This window comes from Eschrichtius robustus, chromosome X (assembly GCF_028021215.1).
Source record: "Eschrichtius robustus isolate mEscRob2 chromosome X, mEscRob2.pri, whole genome shotgun sequence".
In the NCBI taxonomy this organism is placed as follows: domain Eukaryota; kingdom Metazoa; phylum Chordata; class Mammalia; order Artiodactyla; family Eschrichtiidae; genus Eschrichtius; species Eschrichtius robustus.
Genome location: NC_090845.1, coordinates 16187217 through 16208540, shown reverse-complemented (window position 1 = coordinate 16208540; position 21324 = coordinate 16187217). Strand labels below are relative to the sequence as shown.

Sequence of the window (21324 nt, the reverse complement as noted above, 5' to 3'; positions counted from 1 at the left end):
AAGAGTCTGTCCAATAAAATAAAAGTGAGAGGATGGGGGGGGTGGGGGAAGGGTACTGAAAGAGAAGAAGCAGCAGGACAAAAAGCTCGGTGTTTGCAGTTCCTTGTGTCCCCAAAACACAGAGGATGAATCAAAGACTCTCCGCAGGGTCTCTTCAGAGGCACTGGATAAACTAGAGCCCAGGGGGAAAGGGGAATGATGAGGAAAACATCCTCAAACTGGAGCTGCAGAGAGGCGGTAGGGCCAAGATCCAGGTGGGAAAAGATTCCAGGGGCCAAAGCAAAAAAGAAAATAAATTACCCTTGGACTAGAGGATGAAAGCTAGGAGTAAGGCATGAGTATGCATGCATCACAAAAGACACAAAAGGAAGTCAGAGAGAAAGAAAGAGTGCCAGTCAGGGAGAGAGAGGGAGACAGAGAGGGAAAAGACAAAGAGAGGGAGAAGCTACACTGAATCATACACATACAGAGAATTAACAGAGAAAGAGAAGGGAGAAAAGCCTGTGAGAGAGACGCAGGGATGGAGAGAAGCTGCCTGGAACACAGGCACCTAAAAAGCTGTGTGCTGTACAAATGAATGAAAAGACTTGAACATTTATAACCAGTAGTGCACCCAAAGGGTAAGAGTGAGCCGCATGACTTAATCTCATTTGTGAATTCTGGACCCTGCTATTGATTCTACCTGGTACGGTCAACAGTGTGTGCTGAGCTGAGCTAACTAACTGTACAGGCAACAGATGGTTTCAAGAGGAGTAGCACAAGAGAAGGGCAAGTGGGTGATCACATAAATCACAGGGACAGGAGCTTTCAGAAGGACCACCCAGCTAGTCACTTGGCACAGTGGGGGGTGGGGTGGGCAGTGAGGATGATGGGGGAGGGGTGTGGGGGGGCGGTTAACAATAACAGTCTCCTTCCTAAACAGTCATGGGACTCGAACAGTATCTACCACAACAGCTGCTACTTCCATAAGGGGTTAAGAGGAAAGAGAATTCAAAAGACTCACCTAAAAAAAGGAAGGAATTAAAACTGACTGAATCAAAGCCAACCAACACTTACAGAGTACTGTGTATGCACCAGGATCTGTGTTAGGTGTTGGAGATACAGAGAAAAACTAAAACAAGGAGTGTGACCTCAAGCTGCTCACAGACTCAAGGCAAGAGACCCACAGGTTTGACGGAGGGCCAGGAAGCGCCAGCATAATCCCCCCAAGAGCAGCAGCATGAAGGCGCGCAGAAGAGGAGAGACGCTTACTCTGTGACACTTTCCCTGCCACCCTCCTGCCCTGCCAGTGTGACTAGGGTGGGTCGGCTAATGTCTGAGAGTAGGAAGTCAGCGACTAATTCTACAGGAATAATTCTGCGAGTTATCATGACAAGTAATAATGGATACCAATGTCTTCATAACTTTACAAGAAGAGAAAGCCTGGGATTGTGCAAGTGAGTGACAGCAATTCTTCACTTATCTCAACTACTGGGATTTCTAATTAATTTGGTTTACTATTTAAGTGTCAATTTTTAACCCAATTTTGACAGCAGTCTTTCTAAACACTTTGTCTTTTTATGGAAAGTAAGAGCAGTCTATTTTAAAGATATATACTCTACATGGATATCTGTTCTATGTATAAGACCATACAGCTAGAAATGATTTTCCCACTGGGGCCTGAGAAAAAGCAAAAATACCCCTCTTCTCTCTACAGCTATTGTTTAGGATCCTTCTCCCTCTGCACACTGTACTGTTACCTGGGATTATTTCTTGCCTGACAACCTCAGTGCCAACTGCTAGAACTGTGCATAAAAGTAGAATAAACAGGCTCACAGGGAGGGTGGAGGTGTTTTCCCATTAGTAAAGATGATCGATCTGACTGCATTAACCCTATTTTTGTTGTTCTGAAATATTTTGACTTATCTCCCTGTTCTTAACTGGATTCTGGACAGCTGGGATGGCCAGAATAACAGCTCTGGATATTATACTACACACTATCCATTTATCACTTTAAAGTATGACATAGTACCTTGATTTTTCCATTGCAAGAAATGTGGACACTGTACAAATATCCTCTTCTCCAAAGAAATGGAAGTACTACTAACAAGGAGAAACAGACTGCTCTTAGGTAAGTGATAATTTAGGAACAGCAATTCACTGTCACCATGGTTTGTTCATGTTTTTGTAACAGTTATCAAACGGCATTTCTCTCAAATATAAATATGGTGAACCAATGAGAGATATTGTTCAAGAAAAAAATCCAAGACAAGTCAAGCTTAATGGATGACTTAGACTAAGTTAGATATGATGCGTGGAGAACTATCATAGCAGCATTATCATGAGGGGTAGTAAGAACAAAAGAATATAGCCAATTCATCCCTGGCAATCCTGGAATTCTCTCAAGCCTCATAACAGCAGTATCAGAGTAAGGATGACTTGATGAAGACTTATCTAAAGGTCAGCATCCCAACTATGCCTCTTTTTTAAAACAATTGTTGTTAGGTTTCTACACATATGCAGGTCTAAACAAGCTCTACTTAAACTGATTATCAAAAAGACAGAAACAATATGCTGTTAAGACTGTTAATCCCACATTTGGATTTAGTTTTAATCTGACCTACCTAATTTTCATAGGACTATGTTAACATGCAATCGACGCACTTTTAAACCATCACCACTTCATCATGCAATGACCAAGACGAAAAACAACTCCATCTGTACTTCTGTGTTCTCACAACTTAGACACTATTCTCACGGCTTGTCAAAACCACACTTGAAAACTGTCAACGCCGGTAACTTAAAGAAGTTGTACCTGTGCTCTCAGGTTAATGTATAGATCTTGTCTACCGTTACACGGAGAAAGAACGCACTGAAGCTCATCAGCAAAGTAAGTGGAGAGGAGACACCTGGCAAGTCATACTGAAGTTAGAGAACATTAATGGCAAAAACCACGGCTGCTAAAGTTAACAAGTCACAACGGTGCCAGGCACTGCTCTAGATGCCTTTGATGTTTGACTTCATTTAATGATCCTATTTACCCGATGAGGGAGGTGATATTCTTAGCCTATTTTACAGACAAGGAAACTGAGGGGCAGAGAGCCGAAGGTCACATGGCCAAAAGGTGACACTAGTCAAGATATCCTATTTCCAGGGTCTAACCTCTGAGTCACTAATGTTAAAACTCTCATTTTATAAATAAGGCGATAGATATAAAGTGTGCTTATAAAAGAAAAAGTATTTATAGCTTTAAGAAAACCGTTTTTATTATTGTAAAAATAAGTAAGTTATTTTCCGCATAGGGCATGGTAACACTGAAACCTTGATATAACCCTGCCAACAGGGTCCAAATTGTGTGAATTCTGGCAGTAAACAGCAGAGATGGAATCTGACAGATTGGTCTCGTTCTCAATTCAGTGAGTTACAATGAGGCACCATTTTATTCTCTTGGTGGAGAACTTAGCAGCTCTATGAAATACATAAACATTCCTCACATCTAGATTCTGGGAAGTCTTTCTGGGCAGCTGAGAATATAAAGTCTACATTATTAAAAAAATAGTCCTACCCCCAAGACAAGATCTGCTAATGAGACTTGATGTATGTTATAATTCTCTCCTTAAATTTTTATTACACATGACACAAAGATTAAAGGATAAGCAAAACTGGCGCATCATTTTATCCTCTGACTACCAGTACATTTTTGTGGTAGCATGAAGGGTTGTTCCCCTATTTCTCTCTTTTCACCCTGAATGAAAATCAGGTGGCACAGAAGTAGAGGACACGAGCTTTGGAGTCAGAATGCATCTAGGTCTAGATCCCGGCTCCCTCCTCCCTGTTTCTGGCTGTTCAGCACCAGGCAGGCTCCTTACCTTTTCTAAGCTGCTGTTTCCTCATCTGGAGAGTGGGAGGCACCCCTACTTCAAAGGCTGATTGTGAGTACTGAGTGAGACAGTGCACACAAAGGGCTAAGCAAAGTGTCTGCTACATGATTCAACAGCAACAAGTGGAGAAGACAGCAAAGGACATCAATCATGTCAGAAGAAGGCGATGGAAGACTTATGAGGTATGTACTGACCCAGGATATTTTCTTTCTTTTACATGGTATTTAATATAAATGGTGAACATGAAAGAAACTATTATAAATAATGACAAATCACATTTCCCTTATTAAACAATCTCTCTTTAGAAAGAAAGGCCTAGCAGGGGAAAGAATGCTAAAAAGTTTATCCAGAATTTCTATGAAATCTAAAATCTACAATTAGAAAAAAGAAGAGTAAAAACAAGCTAAAATACCCACCATGGATCAAACGCTGGTTGTCTTTTTGAGTGGTTAGTTCCAGAACTGCTTTCTGATGGTAGGGAAGAAACTCTGGTTGACACATTATTTTCATGGAAAGAATTATCTGGACGTGGAGATGGCACTGAACAAAGAAAAAGTAAGCCACTGATATACTCTTTTGGTTAAAGCAGTTCTCATGTTGTTCTACTGCACTTTCTCTCACACAAACAAAATAAACTAACAAAAGGATAAGTCAAAATCCTTATTTGCCCTTCATATAACTCTTACGTTTTCTGAGGCTGGAGGCATTCCAGGGAGCATTCCCCCCACCCCCAACTGCTTATGACAGTAACTTGCAAGGGTCAATTAACACCAGGCAATATATATTCAAGGCATAAATTGATGTGTCAGCTGATAAACTGGAGAATATCGTAGGAGATTTAAAAGTATGAATATGATCCCCATCTCCCTGTTTTGACATTCTTTTAAGTTGAGGCTTTCTTACATCATAGACCCAACTACATAAAATCTATTCTTAGTGTGAAGTGATTCTTAACAGTATGTGTTCTGGAATACACAAACTACAGTTTAAGCCTTGCCACTTGGGAGGTGGCATCAATTTTATATTTTTTTAAACTCAATTCCAAAGAGATTTGGTTATTTGTACAAAAATACTATTTTTCTCTAAGTTTTTAATCCAGGAATAAACAAAAAGACAAACCACAATGTATGTGAGTAAATACTTGTCTGCTTTTCTTTGGGGGGTGGGTGGGTATTATCTTTTTCTATCAATTTCTAAGCTTGGTCATAAATGAAAATATATTGCAAATTTCATCACAAAAGGAATATACAGGCTGTATATAAAGACAAATGACACCATATTACTTGACTCTTGGCCAGCAGGACTGAAAATGGGAAATATACTAAAAAATCTGTCATTTCAATGATACCACTAAATCTTCATCCAGTTAGATTTAGTAGCATGATTGAAATAAGCGATGTCTCCAAATGTTTCACCTAGTTAAATCTTTTCCTTCTATTTCTGGACTTTCTAAAATAAAAATGTTCTACCTGCCAAACAGTGAAGTCGATTATGAGGGGCTTTGCTGATAGTAACCAAGTTAATTCACTTGCAATCAAAATAAAACTGTGTTTCTAGAGGTCAAGGACTAATTAATTAATTGAAAACTTAGTTAACATTTTAATATTAAAGTATACTCTCCAGACATCTATAGAAATAACACGTGTATGATCCACTTTGGAAGTAAAACTTACAGTGAGAGAAGAAAAGACTTTTGCTTATATGTACACTACAATATTTTGTTTAATTAACTTTTTAAAAAAATTTTTATTTATTTTTGGCAGTGTTGGGTCTTCGTTGCTGCACGCGGGCTTTCTCTGTTGCGGTGAATGGGGGCTACTCTTCGTTGCGGTGAATGGGGGCTACTCTTCGTTGCGGTGCGCGGGCTTCTCATTGGGTGGCTTCTCTTGTTGTGGAGCACGGGCTCTAGGCACGCAGGCTTTAGTAGTTGCAGCACGTGGGCTCAGTGGCTGTGGCACGCAGGCCCTAGAGCGCGCGGGCTTCAGTAGTTGTGGTGCACGGGCTCAGTAATTGTGGCTCGCGGGCTCTAGAGCGCAGGCTCAGTAGTTGTGGCGCATGGGCTTAGTTGCTCCGCAGCATGTGTGATCTTCGCGGACCAGGGCTCGAACCCGTGTCCCCTGCATTGGCAGACGGATTCTTAACCACTGTGCCACCAGGGAAGTCCCATGTTTAATTAACTTTAATCTGAATTAAAGTTTTAGTCCCATAAGGTTCTAAAGTAACCATGGCATCAGAAAAAAGAATAATAAATGCATCAAAAGGCATATTCAATGCCTTATTCTTTTCTCAAAGGTTGGGCTAGGAGGGAACAGAGTAGCCTAATCATTCAATATACATTAGGTCCTGCATAACACTTGTATGCATTCATTTAGCTCAGGTTCCTAGTTAAAATGACCAAGCGGTTGTCCGTGTTACCCCCCAGTTCCTGCCCTTTCCAGCTGTCCTCCCAGATCAACAGAATAACGAGAAGCTGGGCAATGTGGATGTGGCAGCTGTAGAAGGTCGTGGTGACCCTTGAAGGAGGCTTTGAGAAGCTGAGCCTCACGGACTCAGGAGGCTTACCGAGTGGGCTTACTGCCAGTCTCACCACTAGGGGCTGGGGATTCCTGGGGGCTCCCACTCTATTACTACATAGCTCCTTAAAGGTGAAACCTTTCTCTCTCAATCTCTCCTAAATCCATTCAGCCACTGAAACATCTGTTATAGTTGTCAAACATCAAAGCACATTTTTAAGGTCATGCAAGTACACTTGAAGATTTTCTTTCATCCAATCAACAAATATTTATGAAACTGCCAGGCAGTGTGCTAGTCAATGAGGGTAAAAGAGGAAAAGGTAAAGGGCCTTGTAACCTTGTGAGAGAGAAATGTAAACAAAGAATCAGTACCATGTGGTTGGTGTGTGTCATGTTAGAGACAGAGGGCCATGGGCGGAACAAAAGAGGAAACACTTCACTTCACCTAGGTGGGCAGGGAAGCCATCACACTGCAGAGGACCTCAAAGCAGAATCTCAAAAGGGACAGAAACAAGTTGTCCAAGCAGGGGGAGTACTGCATTCAGGTCAGAGGAGGGCACGGCCTGTGTGAGTCCCACAGGCTGGGCACCAGAGTGGAGGAGGAGGAGCTGGAGAGGATAGCAAGGGCCAGGGCACAGAAAGTCTAGAATGCCATCTTAGGGAACTCAGATTTTGTCCTGATGCCAATGCGAAGTCGCCAGAGGACTCTCAGCAGATGAGAGATAGAGGACTGGGGCTGGGGTGGAGGCAATGGATTGCCCTGCTATATTTTTTTCCCTGTAGCATTTATTATCTTTTACTGCTCTATGTAATTATTACATTTAGTGTTGCTCTCTCATGAGAATGTGAGCTCTGTGAGGGTGGAGACCTTTGGCTGTCTTGTTCACTGACGTTCTAAATTAGAAGTGTCAGACATACAAGTGACATCGATAAATATTTTATGACTTGGGACTTCCCTGGTGGTCCAGTGGTTAAGAATCCGCCTTCCAATGCAGGGGATGCAGGTTCGATTCCTGGTCGGGGAGCTAAGATCCCACATGCCACAGGGCAACTAAGCCTGCGCGCTGCAACTACAGAGTCCACGCGCTCTGGAGCCTACGCGCAACAACTAGAGAGAAGCCCCCGCGCCGCAGTGAAGAGCCTGTGTGCCGCAAAGAAAGATCCCGCATGCCACAACTAAGACCTGACGCAGCCAAAAATAAATAAATTTTAAAATATATATGTTATGACTTAATCGAATGAATGAGTGGTGTGGTCAGAACACAGCTTCAGAAGGATCATTCCAGGGACCGTTTTGATGGTGACCTTAGAGATAGGGAGAGCAGTTGGGAGGCTACTCAAAGTACCCAAGTCAGAAGCCACAAGGGTCTGAACTAAGACAGCAGGAACCAAGGCAGGGAGATGAGGTGGAAGGCAGTAGTGCAGGTAAGAATGACGCTTACCGGAAGTCAGGGCAGTGAAATGTAGGGGAGAGTGCAGCCTGGATGTGTAGTGAGGGGGAGAGAAGAGAGGACCCTGATGGGTGCTAGGAGCTGGGTTTACCTCGGTAGAAGCTGCCAACTCTCCTCGGAACAGGATCATTGTACAGGTGTCTGTTTTCTTTGGGGACAGTGCCATCATCAGAGTGGGGGTCATGATACGCTCCACCCTGAGATAAAAAATAGGTTTATAAAAAGTAAACAACAGAGAGATAATGAGGTAGCCTGTGAACGTAGAACAGTGCCTAATTGATCTATAATTTACTCCGGGATCTATTTAAGAGAAAACTCAGAATTATGGCATGAGGAAAACTGCTTACTTTATAAGCCAGTTCGAATTATCTGTGGGAGATTGGGTACGAATAAATCTTAAAAGATAGACTGTAATGGTGTTGAGGGACCAATCTTTACAGACATGTTCTACTGTAAAAGGTAGCAGCTCTAGAAAATTCAGACCTCAGACTTCTGCCGTGCATGGAATGAAGAGGTGCCTTCTCTGGAGGACTCCTTAACGGAAGATCGCGCCACAGTCATCTCTGGAGGGAGTTGCTCTCCGGGCTGGAAGTCAAATTTCAAAGGATTTATAAGAGTGTCCTGTTCCTAGGGATGAAAATCACCTAAATTGCCATGGGTTTTATTTGGTATAACCAGTACCTTAACTGGCTAAAATTAAAAATGTGAATTGGTTAAAACACAAATTGTCCCATAAAAGAGTGAATCATCTGATGAATGTAAAATAAGTCAAACAAGTGTCACACAGATGGAAAGTGAAATTCTCATTAAAGTTAATGCAAGCAGGGAATGAATTACTCTGAAAATAGTTCAATTAATTATTAAAAACAAAGAAAATTATCTTCCTAATATATAGAAAGTCATGGTCTGAGCAGCACTCAATTAGAATAGAGATTCTGTTAGTTAATCCAAAATTTCTCTAGCAGATTTTAGGCTGAGTTCTCAAAAAAGAACTACAGATGCAAAATTATTTTTCATGAAGGACTTACATGGCAGATTAAGATGAAAACAAACGTTCTTTGGATATATCAAGGAATTGAATCAGTACCCTTAATAATTTCTGTCTTAAAAACTCCCTAACTACTGTAGTTTTTGTACTTAAGTTCTCGTCTTAATCTTCTCTAGGATAACAGTACTTATACTTCATGTATTTTCTTAATAATCACGACAGCACTCATCTCCGGAGACACTACCTATTTCTCTCAAGGAAGTGAGTCACAAGCTAAAAGCAGCCTTGGTCCACAGTGGTGTTCACTGAGGGGAAAAGTAGCATTTTCTACCCTCAGAAAAAAAAGATTAAGGAATAAAATTACCAAGCCATTCAGAGGAGTTAGCTGAATTGCATATCTGTATATTATGCACAGAAAGAGTATTATTTTGAGCCTTACATGGTGTGTCAAAAACGGCTTATTTAAAATTTAAAATATGATTTTCTCTTTCTTCCCCTCACTCCCCAAATGTACTACGAAAGGATTCTGGGCAGGAAATTATCCAATGTAGCCTTTCTTCTTTCTACTTTGTGACAAGATCTCATTTGAATTTTATCACCTGCATTGTTTACAAAGACCTCTACATCGAACATAAACTCTAAGTGACAGAGCCAGTCCAGTCCCCTTGCTCTTGAAGGTGCCTACAGCACTTTGCAAGGGAGTGATTCCCATCATTATTCACAGCTTCAGTTACTTGTCAAGCCAATCTGCCATCTTTGTGCCTTTAAACTTGTACTTTCTTGCAGCTTGGTACTGCATTTCCTGAACTGGACTTAAAATTCAGCAACAGTTGGATCTGTGTTTAGCCGACAGTTATTGTTTTATAATTAGCTTATTTCCACCATGTTCATGAAGCCTTTTCTCTAGCACTCTCAGAGAGCCAGTCCATTTGTCCATTTTCCAAGGTATAGTTTTTTTTTTTTAACTTCTTCTCTATTTACACTATGCTTAATGCTAACACACTTTACTGGCTTTGACCTCCATGTAACATCTATGTGTAGCTGCCAGACTCTAGACATCTTTCTAGGCCCTAAATGATCCCTTCTCTCTAGAGGGGCTCCTCCTCCGACTGCTCTGACTCCAGTCATGACATCTCCTACCCCTCCTCTCACCTGGGCCCCAGACAGTCTTTCCAACCTCGTGGAGAACATCTCTGCATAGGGGCCCAGGGTCACGCTTCAACCTCAATATGTCAGCATGACATGATGCAAAAAGCTCTGGCCTAGGGACCTGGACATTGCCTCAGCATCCCAGCTCCACCCTGAACTAGTTGGGTAAACTTGGGCAATCCACCCAACCTCTCAGAGCCTCAGCATGCTCATCTGTGCAATAGAGGGGTTGAATGAGGTGACTTCAAGTCCTCTCTTCTACTCTGAAAAGGAGATCCTAGAAGAGAAACCTTGAAGGCTTCCTTTTTTCTATATTCAATCCTTCAATTCACAAGTCCCGTTTCTATTTCTGAGGAGTCTTTAGACCCACTCTTTCTCTGTCTTCCCACTGGCACTGACTTAGTCCAGAACATATTCTCCTCACCCCATGCTTGGATTATTGCAAAAGCCACTCTAAATCTTGCATTTTTTTCACTCCAGCCACGTGGCCCAAGTTGCAATCCCACAACTCACCATGCTACTTAAGGTCTCAATTATCCTCCTTAACTTCCAGATATCCTTTTTGGCCCTCCCTCGAGCCTCTTTCCTGATGTCCACTCTACTTTCTTCCACTGGTGAAACCCCCAACATCTCAGAAGTTTCTGCTCAGATTCCACCCCTGCCCCCTGGGGGCCTCCTACAACCCCCCGCTGGGACTGTGCCACTCCCCTCTGCCCCTGCGGTGCACACAGCTCTAGCACAGTGTGGGCATGCAGCCTTACAGTATTATTACCACCTATCTACTGGCAAGTGTCATCCCACCATCTCCAGCCCATACATTCTAAGAGGACGGGGACCACATCTTTTTCATCAGAGCCTATCATTGTGCCTAGCTCAGTAAATGCCTGAATACGTCTTCATCCTTTCGCCACAAAACCTCTCTCCACATCTGAGCTCTAAGCAAGACCTTCAGTTGCTCCTAAAGCCATTTCTGACTGCTCCTGCTCACAATGATCTCTCCCTGTCCTCAAGTACCTTTTATAGGCAGTGCCACAGAAATCTGGTTCTTAATTATTTCATTTTTATCATGTATAATTTAATCTTCCTTGAGAGAAGATAAATTTCTCAAGAGCAAGAACCCTGCCTCAGACTCCTTTGAGTGCCCAAGAATACCCAGCATAGAGAAGGTATTCGGTGTCTAAAGAACAGCCCCCATCATCCCAGAAGCAGAAGCAACAACGAAGACATTTACTCTGTGCCCGGCATAGGGCACACAGTGCTTTATACACCATGTTTAATCCTCACAATAACACTCAGATGAGGAATCAAGGCACAGAAAGATTATATCACTTCCCCAAATTTACAGAGTTCGAAGCACACTGCAGGACTGGCTGCCTGGCTTTCCAGCTCAAGATCTGCCTGGCTTTCCAGCTCAAGATCTTAGCTGCTTTGCTACACCAACTGCTCAGTTACTGACAGTCTCCCCCTCCCCAGCACTCATCTTGCTAAGCTTCCCACTGCACAGACCATCTTATTTTCTGGAGCTCTGACACACGCTGATGAACCAATTTTTGTATCCTCTAAAAGGAGAGTACTTGTCCTACATGACAGTCTTTCCGTCTTCTAACACTGGTTTTTCTCCACCTTCATTTCTTTGATGCAGGTGAATGTTTCATATCACAAAAATATAATTTTAAAAATATGTGTTCTGTTACAAGAATGCTGCTTCTTTTAAACAGGTTAGTGTCAGTTCTAGAGTCTGAAGATCAATAAGATAGAGGGAGCATTATGCTAAAAACATTGCCTTGAGATTTAAAAACAACCCAAAAGACTGAAAATTAGCATTTATCCTGGCCTGAAGTTATATTTACCTATAGCTCTGGATAAATTTAAAACTTTTCAATTCAGTTAAGATATCAAGTAAGGTATTAGCAAAAGGGTTTGATTTAAGCAAATGTGGTTTGGAGAGATTAGAGAAAATACCCATGAATTCACAATGAATTTTGAGAAAATTAAAAACTAACCCATATAGCTGATGAATTCTGTAATAAATCAAAATAGGATTCTCTAATGCAAATCAAAGCTACAATTAGGTACTACCTCATGTCGGTCAGAATGGCCATCAATAAAAAGTCTACAAATAACAAATGCTGGAGAGGGTGTGGAGAAAAGGGAACCCTCCTACACTGTTACTGGGAATGTAAGTTGGTGCAGCCACTGTGGAAAACAGTATGGAGGTTCCTCAGAAAAGTAAAAATAGAATTACCATATGATCCAGCAATCCCACTCCTGGGCACGTATACAGACAAAACTCTAATCCAAAAAGATACATGCACCCATATGTTCACAGCAGCACTATTCACAATAGCCAAGACATGGAAACAACCTAAATGTCTATCGACAGATGAATGGATAAAGAAGATGCGGTACATATATACAATGGAATACTACTCAGCCATAAAAAAGAATGAAATAATGCCATTTGCAGCAACAGGGATGCAACCAGAGAGTATCATATTAAGTGAAGTAAGTCAGAAGGAGAAAGACAAATACCATATGATATCACTTACATGTGGAATCTAAAATATGACACAAATGAACCTATCTATGAAACAGAAACAAAATCAGGGACATAGAGGACAGACTGGTGGTTGCCAAGGGGGAGGGAGGTGAGAGAGGGTTGGATTTGGAGTTTGGGATTAGCAGATGCAAACTGGTATATACAGAATGGATAAACAACAAGGTCCTACTGTACAGCACAGGGAACTATATTCAATATCCTGTGATAAACCATAATGGAAAAGAATATGAAAAAGAATGTATATGTATGTATAACTGAGTCACTTTGCTGTACAGCAATAATTAACACATTGTAATTCAACTATACTTCAATAAAAAATAAATGAAAAAAAATAGGACAAAATATGAACAAAATATGCCAGAAAGGAACATTTAAGAAAGGAAACAGATTTTGAAAAACAAGCTTTCTGTGTTGAGTACTCAACAATTAGCTTAAAAAACTAAAAAAAAATGTTTTAACAGATTAGTCCTTCAAATATTGCTTCCTTAAATGTGTCCTATCAAGAAAGTATGACCTCCTGCAGTAGGGACAACTGCACACTGACCCCATCACATCCCTGCACCACCTTCCCATGATGAGCCGACAGATCTGGTCAAGGTCCTAAGTTGTACCTGAGGTGATAAGAGCTGCAGGCTGTTGGCTCTGGCCGCCATCCCTTGCCCTACGCTCAAGCTTCCGTCCAAGCCTTTGGCTCTCACTTTGTCCCGGGTCACATACATGGAATGCCTGTGTGGACGCTGCTGGGAGGAGAAGGGGCTGGTGTAGCCAAGCCCATACGAAAAGGATTCATGAGGCGCAGACAGTGAATGGGAATGGCTGCTGTCCATGTGTTCGGGCAGCTTCAACTCCTCCATCGTCTTAGAATGCCTGGTTGTGGTTCGGCGTGAGTCAAGAGTGCCCTCACTTCGGTTATTTCTCCCCGAGGGGCTGAGCAAAGTTCTTGTGTCGCTGTGCCTGGTGAGGGTTGGGCTGGTGGGAGAGTTCAAGTCCAAACAGCTGGATGGGAAGTACCTACTGGTACTGGACTCTGTGATCTGGGCCCTGGCTTCGGAAAGGTTGCTCACAGACTTGGAGTCACTCAATGCCCCATGGCTTTTGGCCTTGGTCCTATAGGAAGGACTCCTGGAGGACTGGGGAATGGTGTCGATGTAGCTATGCCGACTCTGCTTTTCACTGGGCTGCAGCGTCCCGGCTTTGCTCTGAGAACTTTCCATAAATGAGTGCCGGTTCTGCTGAGATCTGCTGCTTGACTTGAGGTACTTCGTGCCCGGGCCTTCCGAAGGCTTTGGGTCAATATTAAAATCAAACTCTGTCTTTGATTTGGCTTCTTTTGGGCTGAGAAGGTGTGGTATGTTGTTGTTGGTCAGATCTTTGCTGGTAGACCCAGGCTGGCTGCCCGCTTGGTAGGTTTTGGTGTGCATGGGACTAAGAGTAGCTCCAGCAAGGTTTCCGTTCAGGAAGCTTTCGTTGGCAGGAAGACCTTCGTCAGCCCGGGGCAGACCCACACCTAGGTTCTGGATGTCCTTGCTGTTAGATCTGTGATGAGACTGCAAAGCCGCACTTTTGCTGGCTTGGTTTCTATGTCAAAAACGAAAGAAGTATATCAGTTTCCCTCAAGAGCAGACGCACAAAAAGTATCACTAAAACAAAAAAGAACAAATATCTAAAACACTGCAAAGACTAAAAACAGTAACTCTCGCAAACATATGACTATAAATAACACGTAATCTATCAATAAGAAGTAAGTTGCTTAGATCAAGTCACCCTGCCACAAAGCACTGGTCCTGATGAAGTGCTTTGGCATTCTTAAATGCTCAGCTAACTTACTGCCAACACAGCTTCTAACTGATAATCTGGGCAAACTTGCTTTTGCTATGTTGGTGCTCACATGGGTGTGTGCTATAGAAAGCCTGCAAAGAAGAAGAGGGCTGAGCTATACACAAACTCTTTATAACTCTTTCTCTGCTTGAACATCAGAAGGAGACATTGAGACTTGCAGATCACTGTGTTCCTTGAACTTCGTTTTTATTCGTAAAACTCACAGCCTGCCTCAGAGATACACACTCACAGCACATACACACAAGCACCAATGTCTCTTTTGTCTTTAGCCTGTATAATCAACGAATGAGAATTCTACCAAGGTACTCAAGAAAAGAAAATGATACTCTGAAAAGACGTGTGAACTGCCTAGTGAGGTTTGTTGGAAAACATGATGATCAACGTTTATGTATTAGAGAAGCGGCAATACTCGGGGCATGTCAGTGTCAGATACCTCCTGTACACTAAACAGGAGCATGTCTCTAACTGGATCACAGGGATCTAAACAGGTAATTTCTCTCCAAAAGACACAATTTATTCTCTTCTTCATTTCACACTTCATTGTTCCAAATGGGCTGAGGCTTCCTTTGGACTGAAATCTTTAGGACTGAAAGCTTCATTTCCTACTTGGTTTAAAATACAAAATATAAATCCTGAGGAAAACCCTGTCCTCTATTTGAAAGCTGAAGCTGACATCGCAGCAAGGTCAGTTTGTTCTACTGTAACTATTTAAAGGACCAAATTGTGGTTTGAGATAGGTAAGAATGCTTTTAAATGAACAATAACTTACACAATTCCCTTTTTACTATGCATTCCAAAAAATTTGCTGCATATATTGCTATTGCTAAAGACGGTTTGATCTGGGAGAGTTTTGTTCCCATTGCACACTAATTAGAGGAATAGTCACATTTTTTTCCCCTGTAGAGTGGTAATCTGTGAAACTATGCCTTCCTATTTTCTCTATGAGAATCCACTCGTTCAGGCATCAAAGGGCCCTTAGGCCCTCATCCTTTCCTCCTACCTTTCAGAGGAGTGTTAAAAAGTATCTGATATCAAGCATGCCTGTAATAGTGTGGAAGGCCTCATCTCCAAAACGCACTTACTAATATCTCTCCCAATCGGGTCACAAAAATTGCAACATTAAATAAGGTCACTTAAATATGAGCTAACTGACAGGATCAGAGGCCATGGATACTGACAACTGATTTGTCTGTTTTCTTCTGTCTTTTTCCATGACCGTATCCACTGCCTCATCTTGATTTACAAGCAAAACCTAGAAAACCTACAAAAATAAGTGTTTTATGGTTTATCTAGGAATAATACAGAAAATATTGCTGTTATTTTGGGTGAAGAAAATCAATTTTGTATAGTTTATTTCAACCTAAATAAATGTGAATTTTGTTTAAAAAAGAAAAATATGAGCTAACTAAATGGCAGACCCCAGACCCAGAAAGAAATTACAAAGAAAGGAAAGTTTCACTTTCTGTTAAATGATGTTAACAGAGTCTATCTCCAGATCTATAGAGGATAGTCCTCATCTCAGGTTTTAAACCATTAGAGTTGTTTGTCAACTTATATCCTGGTAACTAAAATATCTCAGCAACTTCTCAAAAAACCCAAATGATGATAGACAGTCTCACTCATAAATAGATCTGACTAAGTGTGTTGGTTATTCCCCACGTGCCCAACCCCCAATCCATTCTCCATTCCTCTCTGCCCCATCCTGGGTCTGGGGAACCCAACACTACAGAGTGTCACCCAGCCTCCCTTGTCACCTAACTCCCAGCTGGGCTTAGCAGTGCAAGGGGCTGGGGGCTGTCTCCCCCGGCAGTGGCTCCCTGACTCAGATCATAGCTGTGCCTCTAGATTACAGCTCCCACAGGATAGTTTCCCCTGCCTGGCTCCCCTGGACTCTCACAACCCTATTTCCTCCCCTTTCTCCTTCAGGCCTAGAGAGGGTAATCGCAGAGATAACTCATGCAGATGTTGTGAAATGTCCAAAGCTCCAAAGAGAACATCCAGAAAAAGGTAGAGAAGAGTGAAGATACCTGCTAGAGCTTTTGAAACTCTTGGAAACGCTGCTCTCAATGTGGAGCACAAACCTACGTAAGTTAGGAAGAACATATTCATAGTAACATAAGATATACTTTCTAATGTGAAAAGAGAGGCTATAAAGTTAAGGTGGAAACATTTGTCACAGAGTTAGGTTTCCCATAAATGTACAAAGTGCCTAAACCGCTATTCTGAGAGTTTCTGTCTCGGTATTAACCTGAAGCCACTGAGCTCTGCACACAACTCCTTCATAGAAAGGGCATCATATTGTCTTCAAATTGGAGCTCTGCCAAAGCACAATAAAAAACTGCTTTGGAAATTCCATAGATCTCTTTGACATACAACTGTAAGGAATCTGTGTTAAACTGCCAACCACTTAAGAGGATTTTATATATAAACCCTTCTTAAATGGTTGGCAGGATGGATAAATAGATGGTTAATTTCTAGTTAAAATAACTTTTCAAACCAAACATCAAAGATGCAAAACTACATTTTTATGGGGAAGACTGGCGAAGCAGGACTGCTGAGAGGGCACTGTGTGGCAGGATGAAGCACCATCCCACCATGTCCAAGGTGAGCAGAACCTCAGGAGAGTCTGAAGGAGACTTAGGCAAGGGCTAGGTAATGCAGAGTCCACTGCCTCTCCTACAGAGACATGAACGTGGAAGACAGAAGACAGGGTGTGTGAGGATATGTGTATGAGGATACTGGTGTGTCTCAGGGACAAGGCAGGGCACCAACACAATATGGTGCCCTGAACATCTCTACAATGGTGCTAGGAAGTCCAACGGAGCCATGGTTTGTGCGGAATTAGTGTCCCCAACAAGAGCTTCCATGGAGGAAATATGGACCATAGGCAAGCGTGGAGTAGAAATATTTCCAGATACGTGTAAACTGAGCTAATGGTTTCTTTCCTAGAGAAACCATTTAGGACTGTTTCCTTAATATATTTAATACAATGTCAAGACCTGAAAACAAATTCTTCCAGAGATTTTTATTTACTTATAATTTTTATTCTCATCTGCTTCAAAAGGGGATTTTGTAGGACTCCTCAAGAACCCATATGAACCGTATCCTCATGGCCACACACATCCTCCTTGACAGATCCCTGAAGAGGGTTCCCAAGGAGAGCCATGGACCCCCATGGGGATTTCTCCCAAGTGAGTCATTACAGGACGAATACACAGGCCTCCTTTTATGGTATGGTTATACCACCAATCACTACAGCACAAATCAAAAATTTATCATCAGTCTACTGAACTTTCTATCGAGATCCTTTTTCTTTGCAAATGTAAACTAGAGGAGTCAAGTGACAATCAAGGTAGAAGGGAGACAAAAGCACCTGAACTGGGAGTGACCCCAGATAAGACACAGGCATAATGTGAACCTCCTAAACTCAAAGGAGCAACTGAAAGATGAATACTGGTCCTTGCCTTAGTGCACCGATCTCATGGAAACTGACAACAAAGTGAACACAAACTTGGTGAAATAGAATTTGAATTTGAATCTCCCAGGCCTCCTTGAAAACAAACAGGTAAGAATGTTTTATAAGATGTGAGGGAAACAATGACCAAACCACTCATTTTAAATAGAGAACAGCTATAAAACACAATCACACCATCGCAGTTAAGCAGAGAAAATACAGGGTAAATGGTTATTGCTTATTCATAGATGCACTCACAGATCTAAAAAGTACCACGTCTTAAGCTTTCAAAATTCCAATTGGTTAAAAATAATTGTTCTACGTGGAGAGGAAGGGGGGACATGGGAAAAAACTTATATAAGAAAAGCTTCAGGGCTTCCCTGGTGGCGCAGTGGTTGAGAATCTGCCTGCCAGTGCAGGGCACACGGGTTCGAGTCCTGGTCTGGGAGGATCCCGCATGCCGCGGAGCGGCTGGGCCCGTGAGCCACGATTGCTGAGCCTGCGCGTCTGGAGCCTGTGCTCCGCGGCAGGAGAGGCCGCAATGGTGAGAGGCCCGCGCACCGCGATGAAGAGTGGCCCCTGCTTGCCACAACTGGAGAGAGCCCTCGCACAGAAACGAAGACCCAACACAGCCATAAATAAAATAAATAAATAAAATTTGAAAAAAGAAAATGCTCCCTATAAAAAAAAAAAAAAGCTTCATATTAAGAATTATTGTTTTCTACTTCTCTTCTAATAGTAGATAAGAGGAACTATTTCCTATCTTCCATAATTTAAGCAATGCTAGATGACAAGACCAGCTTCTTGGAAGAGGAAGGAAGACAAGGAGAGGAAGGACACTGCCCCTGAAAATGCAGCCATCAGAATTAAGGAATGTCACTTTTGGAGAGAGAACCTGATTGCAGGGTCCAACTCCTTGTGCCCCTCCTTGCTCCCCCCCTCCCCAGGAAATAAATGTTTTTTTAAAGATCATGCTGAAAATTACATTAGAAAGCATCAATTTTAATCACTATCTACCAAACTAACTTTACTATTTCTATATTCTTATTCTTATGAAAAACTAATTTCTCAACTCAATGATTAAAAGACAGGAGCAACAAAAACACAAGCCCTTGCTATGGAGCCAGAACTACTTGGTTCAGTTGCAAAGGTTGTCCTAGGTGCCTTCCCACCCACCTGTGTTTGGCATCCTCCGCTCCCTTCAGGAATCCCTTTGCCCTCACGCATCCTTCTTCCTCCAGGAATCACCCCTGGGTCCCATGTACACAGGATCTTCTAGCTCATGAGGCCAGAAACCCCCTTAGTTGCTAACCCATGCTACCTTTCCCAGGGAATGCATAGGTTTCCCTTGGAAAATCTTATAAAAGATAAGAAAGTCTTTATGACCCACACAACTCTTTAATTATGGTTCTGAATCATGCAATAAGCATAAGAAAGATATTTTTGAATAAGGAGGGCTTTCCTTCTTTTCTCTAATTGCATCATTTAAGCAGCCACCTCCTCCACCTACTTGTAAGACCAATACTGCATCTGTATTTCCTTAAAAGGGAATATTTACCTATTAGACAAAGTGCTGCTTTCCACGTGGTAAGGTTTTCTTTTTGCTGACCTTGAAGGGGAGCGATCCAAAAGTCTCTGGGTTTGGAATGTAGGGTGATTCAAACACTGTTCTGTCAAGTATCTGTCAGCTGGGTCCAACTTCAGTAAATTCTTAGGAAACAAAGTTAGGATTGGAAAGAACATCACAAAGTCAAATTTAAATTGTAATAAAAACCATATTTCTTTTCCTTATAAAAGAAATGCATGGTCATTGCAGAATATCTAGCAAACACAGTTTAGTCCAAAAAAAAAATTTTTAAAGGACTATCTAAATCACCCATAACCTTACCATTGTTGTCCTCTGGGAATATGCCCTCCCAGCCCTTTAAAAAATATCATGTATATATTTTTTCTTTTATAAAATCTGGCTTATATTATACACATAAGTTTTGTATACTGCACTTACTAATCAAAATCATTTTTTACAACATAATTTAAACATCTAAAATATATTTTTATTTTTTATTTTATTTTTGGACGCACCATGCAGCTTGTGAGATCTTAGTTCCCTGACCAGGGATCGAACCCGAGCCCTCGGCAGTGAAAGCGCGGAGTCCTAACCACTGGACTGCCAGGGAATTCCCTAAAATATATTTTTAAATAAGTATATATATTCATATCAAAGAATATACATTCTTCATCTTTTTCTTGTCCTCCTCTCTGGAGGCAGCCCATGGTACCAGCATCTTGTGAATCCTTCCAACAGGTACTTTGTATATATCTCTATCTGCTCCTTTTATTTTATCCAAACAGCAGCATACGCACAATAGGCTGTACTTAGCTTTCTTTCCACTCAACGTTAGATCTTAAGAGATCATTCCATATCAGTAAACAGCCTCAATTTTAGACGTACCTTAGGCTGCATTTTGTTTTCCTTCTTTTATTATTATGAACAATGATGCAACAAATAACTTTACAACATGTTTTAAATGACTGCATGGAAGTTTGTGGTATGATTTATTTAATGATTTATTGTTGGATGTTTAGGTGGCTGCCACTTTGCACTATTATAATTAATGCTGTGATGTATACCTGAAATCGTTGCATATATCCATGATCCCTTGCATAGGATAAGTTCCCAGATATGGAACTGGTAGGTATGCAAACTCTAAAGGATTACCTTCTATGTGTTGCCAAATTACCCCCTAGGAAGGTTGTCTCAAATAGTACTTCTCTGAGCAATTGAGAGTCTACCAATTTCCTGGCACCCTCATCAACAATAGGCATTATCATTCTTTTTAGCACATACTTGTAAATTAGCTATTTAAAAAATGGTATCTCACAGCTGTTTTAATTCATATCTTTGATCAATAATGAGGTTGAATATTTTTATGTTTACTTATATTCCTTCTTTTCGTATTTTTCTATTTGTGTAATTGTCCTAATTTATTTGTATGTGTTCTTTATTCATTAAGGTACTAATTTTTTTTTAACAACTAAAATGTTTTCTTCTAACATTAGTTATCTGATTAGTAATTGGACAAGATTTTAAAAGGTGAATCATTATTAAAATTAATTGATTTTTGGGCTTCTCTGGTGGTGCAGTGGTTAAGAATCCGTCTGCCAATGGAGGGGACACAGGTTTGAGCCCTGGTCCGGGAAGATCCCACATGCCACGGAGCAACTAAGCCTGTGCGCCACAACTACTGAGCCTGCGCTCTAGAGCCCGCGAGCCACAACTACTGAAGCCCGTGTGCCTAGAGCCTGTGCTCTGCAACAAGAGAAGCCACTGCCATGAGAAGCCCGCGCACCGCAACGAAGAGTAGCCCCCCGCTCGCTGCAACTAGAGAAAGCCCGCGCGCAGCAACGAAGACCCAAAGCAGCCAAAAATAAATAAATAAACGAACAAATAAATTTTAAAAATAAATAAATTTATTTTAAAAATTAATTGATTTTTATTGACAAGTTAAG

At 41.5% G+C, this 21324-nt stretch overlaps 1 protein-coding gene across 2 annotated transcripts in view; it reads right to left on the bottom strand.

Moving 5' to 3' along the window:
• Window positions 1-21324, bottom strand: part of CDKL5 (cyclin dependent kinase like 5) — a 185763-nt gene that overhangs the window by 10984 nt on the left and 153455 nt on the right. For both annotated transcript variants that reach the window (XM_068533949.1, XM_068533950.1), the window contains exons 11-15: window positions 19373-19524; window positions 13133-14099; window positions 8308-8409; window positions 7916-8021; window positions 4277-4400 (exon numbers count right to left, since the gene is read on the bottom strand). In XM_068533949.1, the coding sequence (XP_068390050.1) occupies window positions 4277-4400; window positions 7916-8021; window positions 8308-8409; window positions 13133-14099; window positions 19373-19524 (1451 nt within the window). The remainder of the gene's footprint in view (window positions 1-4276; window positions 4401-7915; window positions 8022-8307; window positions 8410-13132; window positions 14100-19372; window positions 19525-21324) is intronic.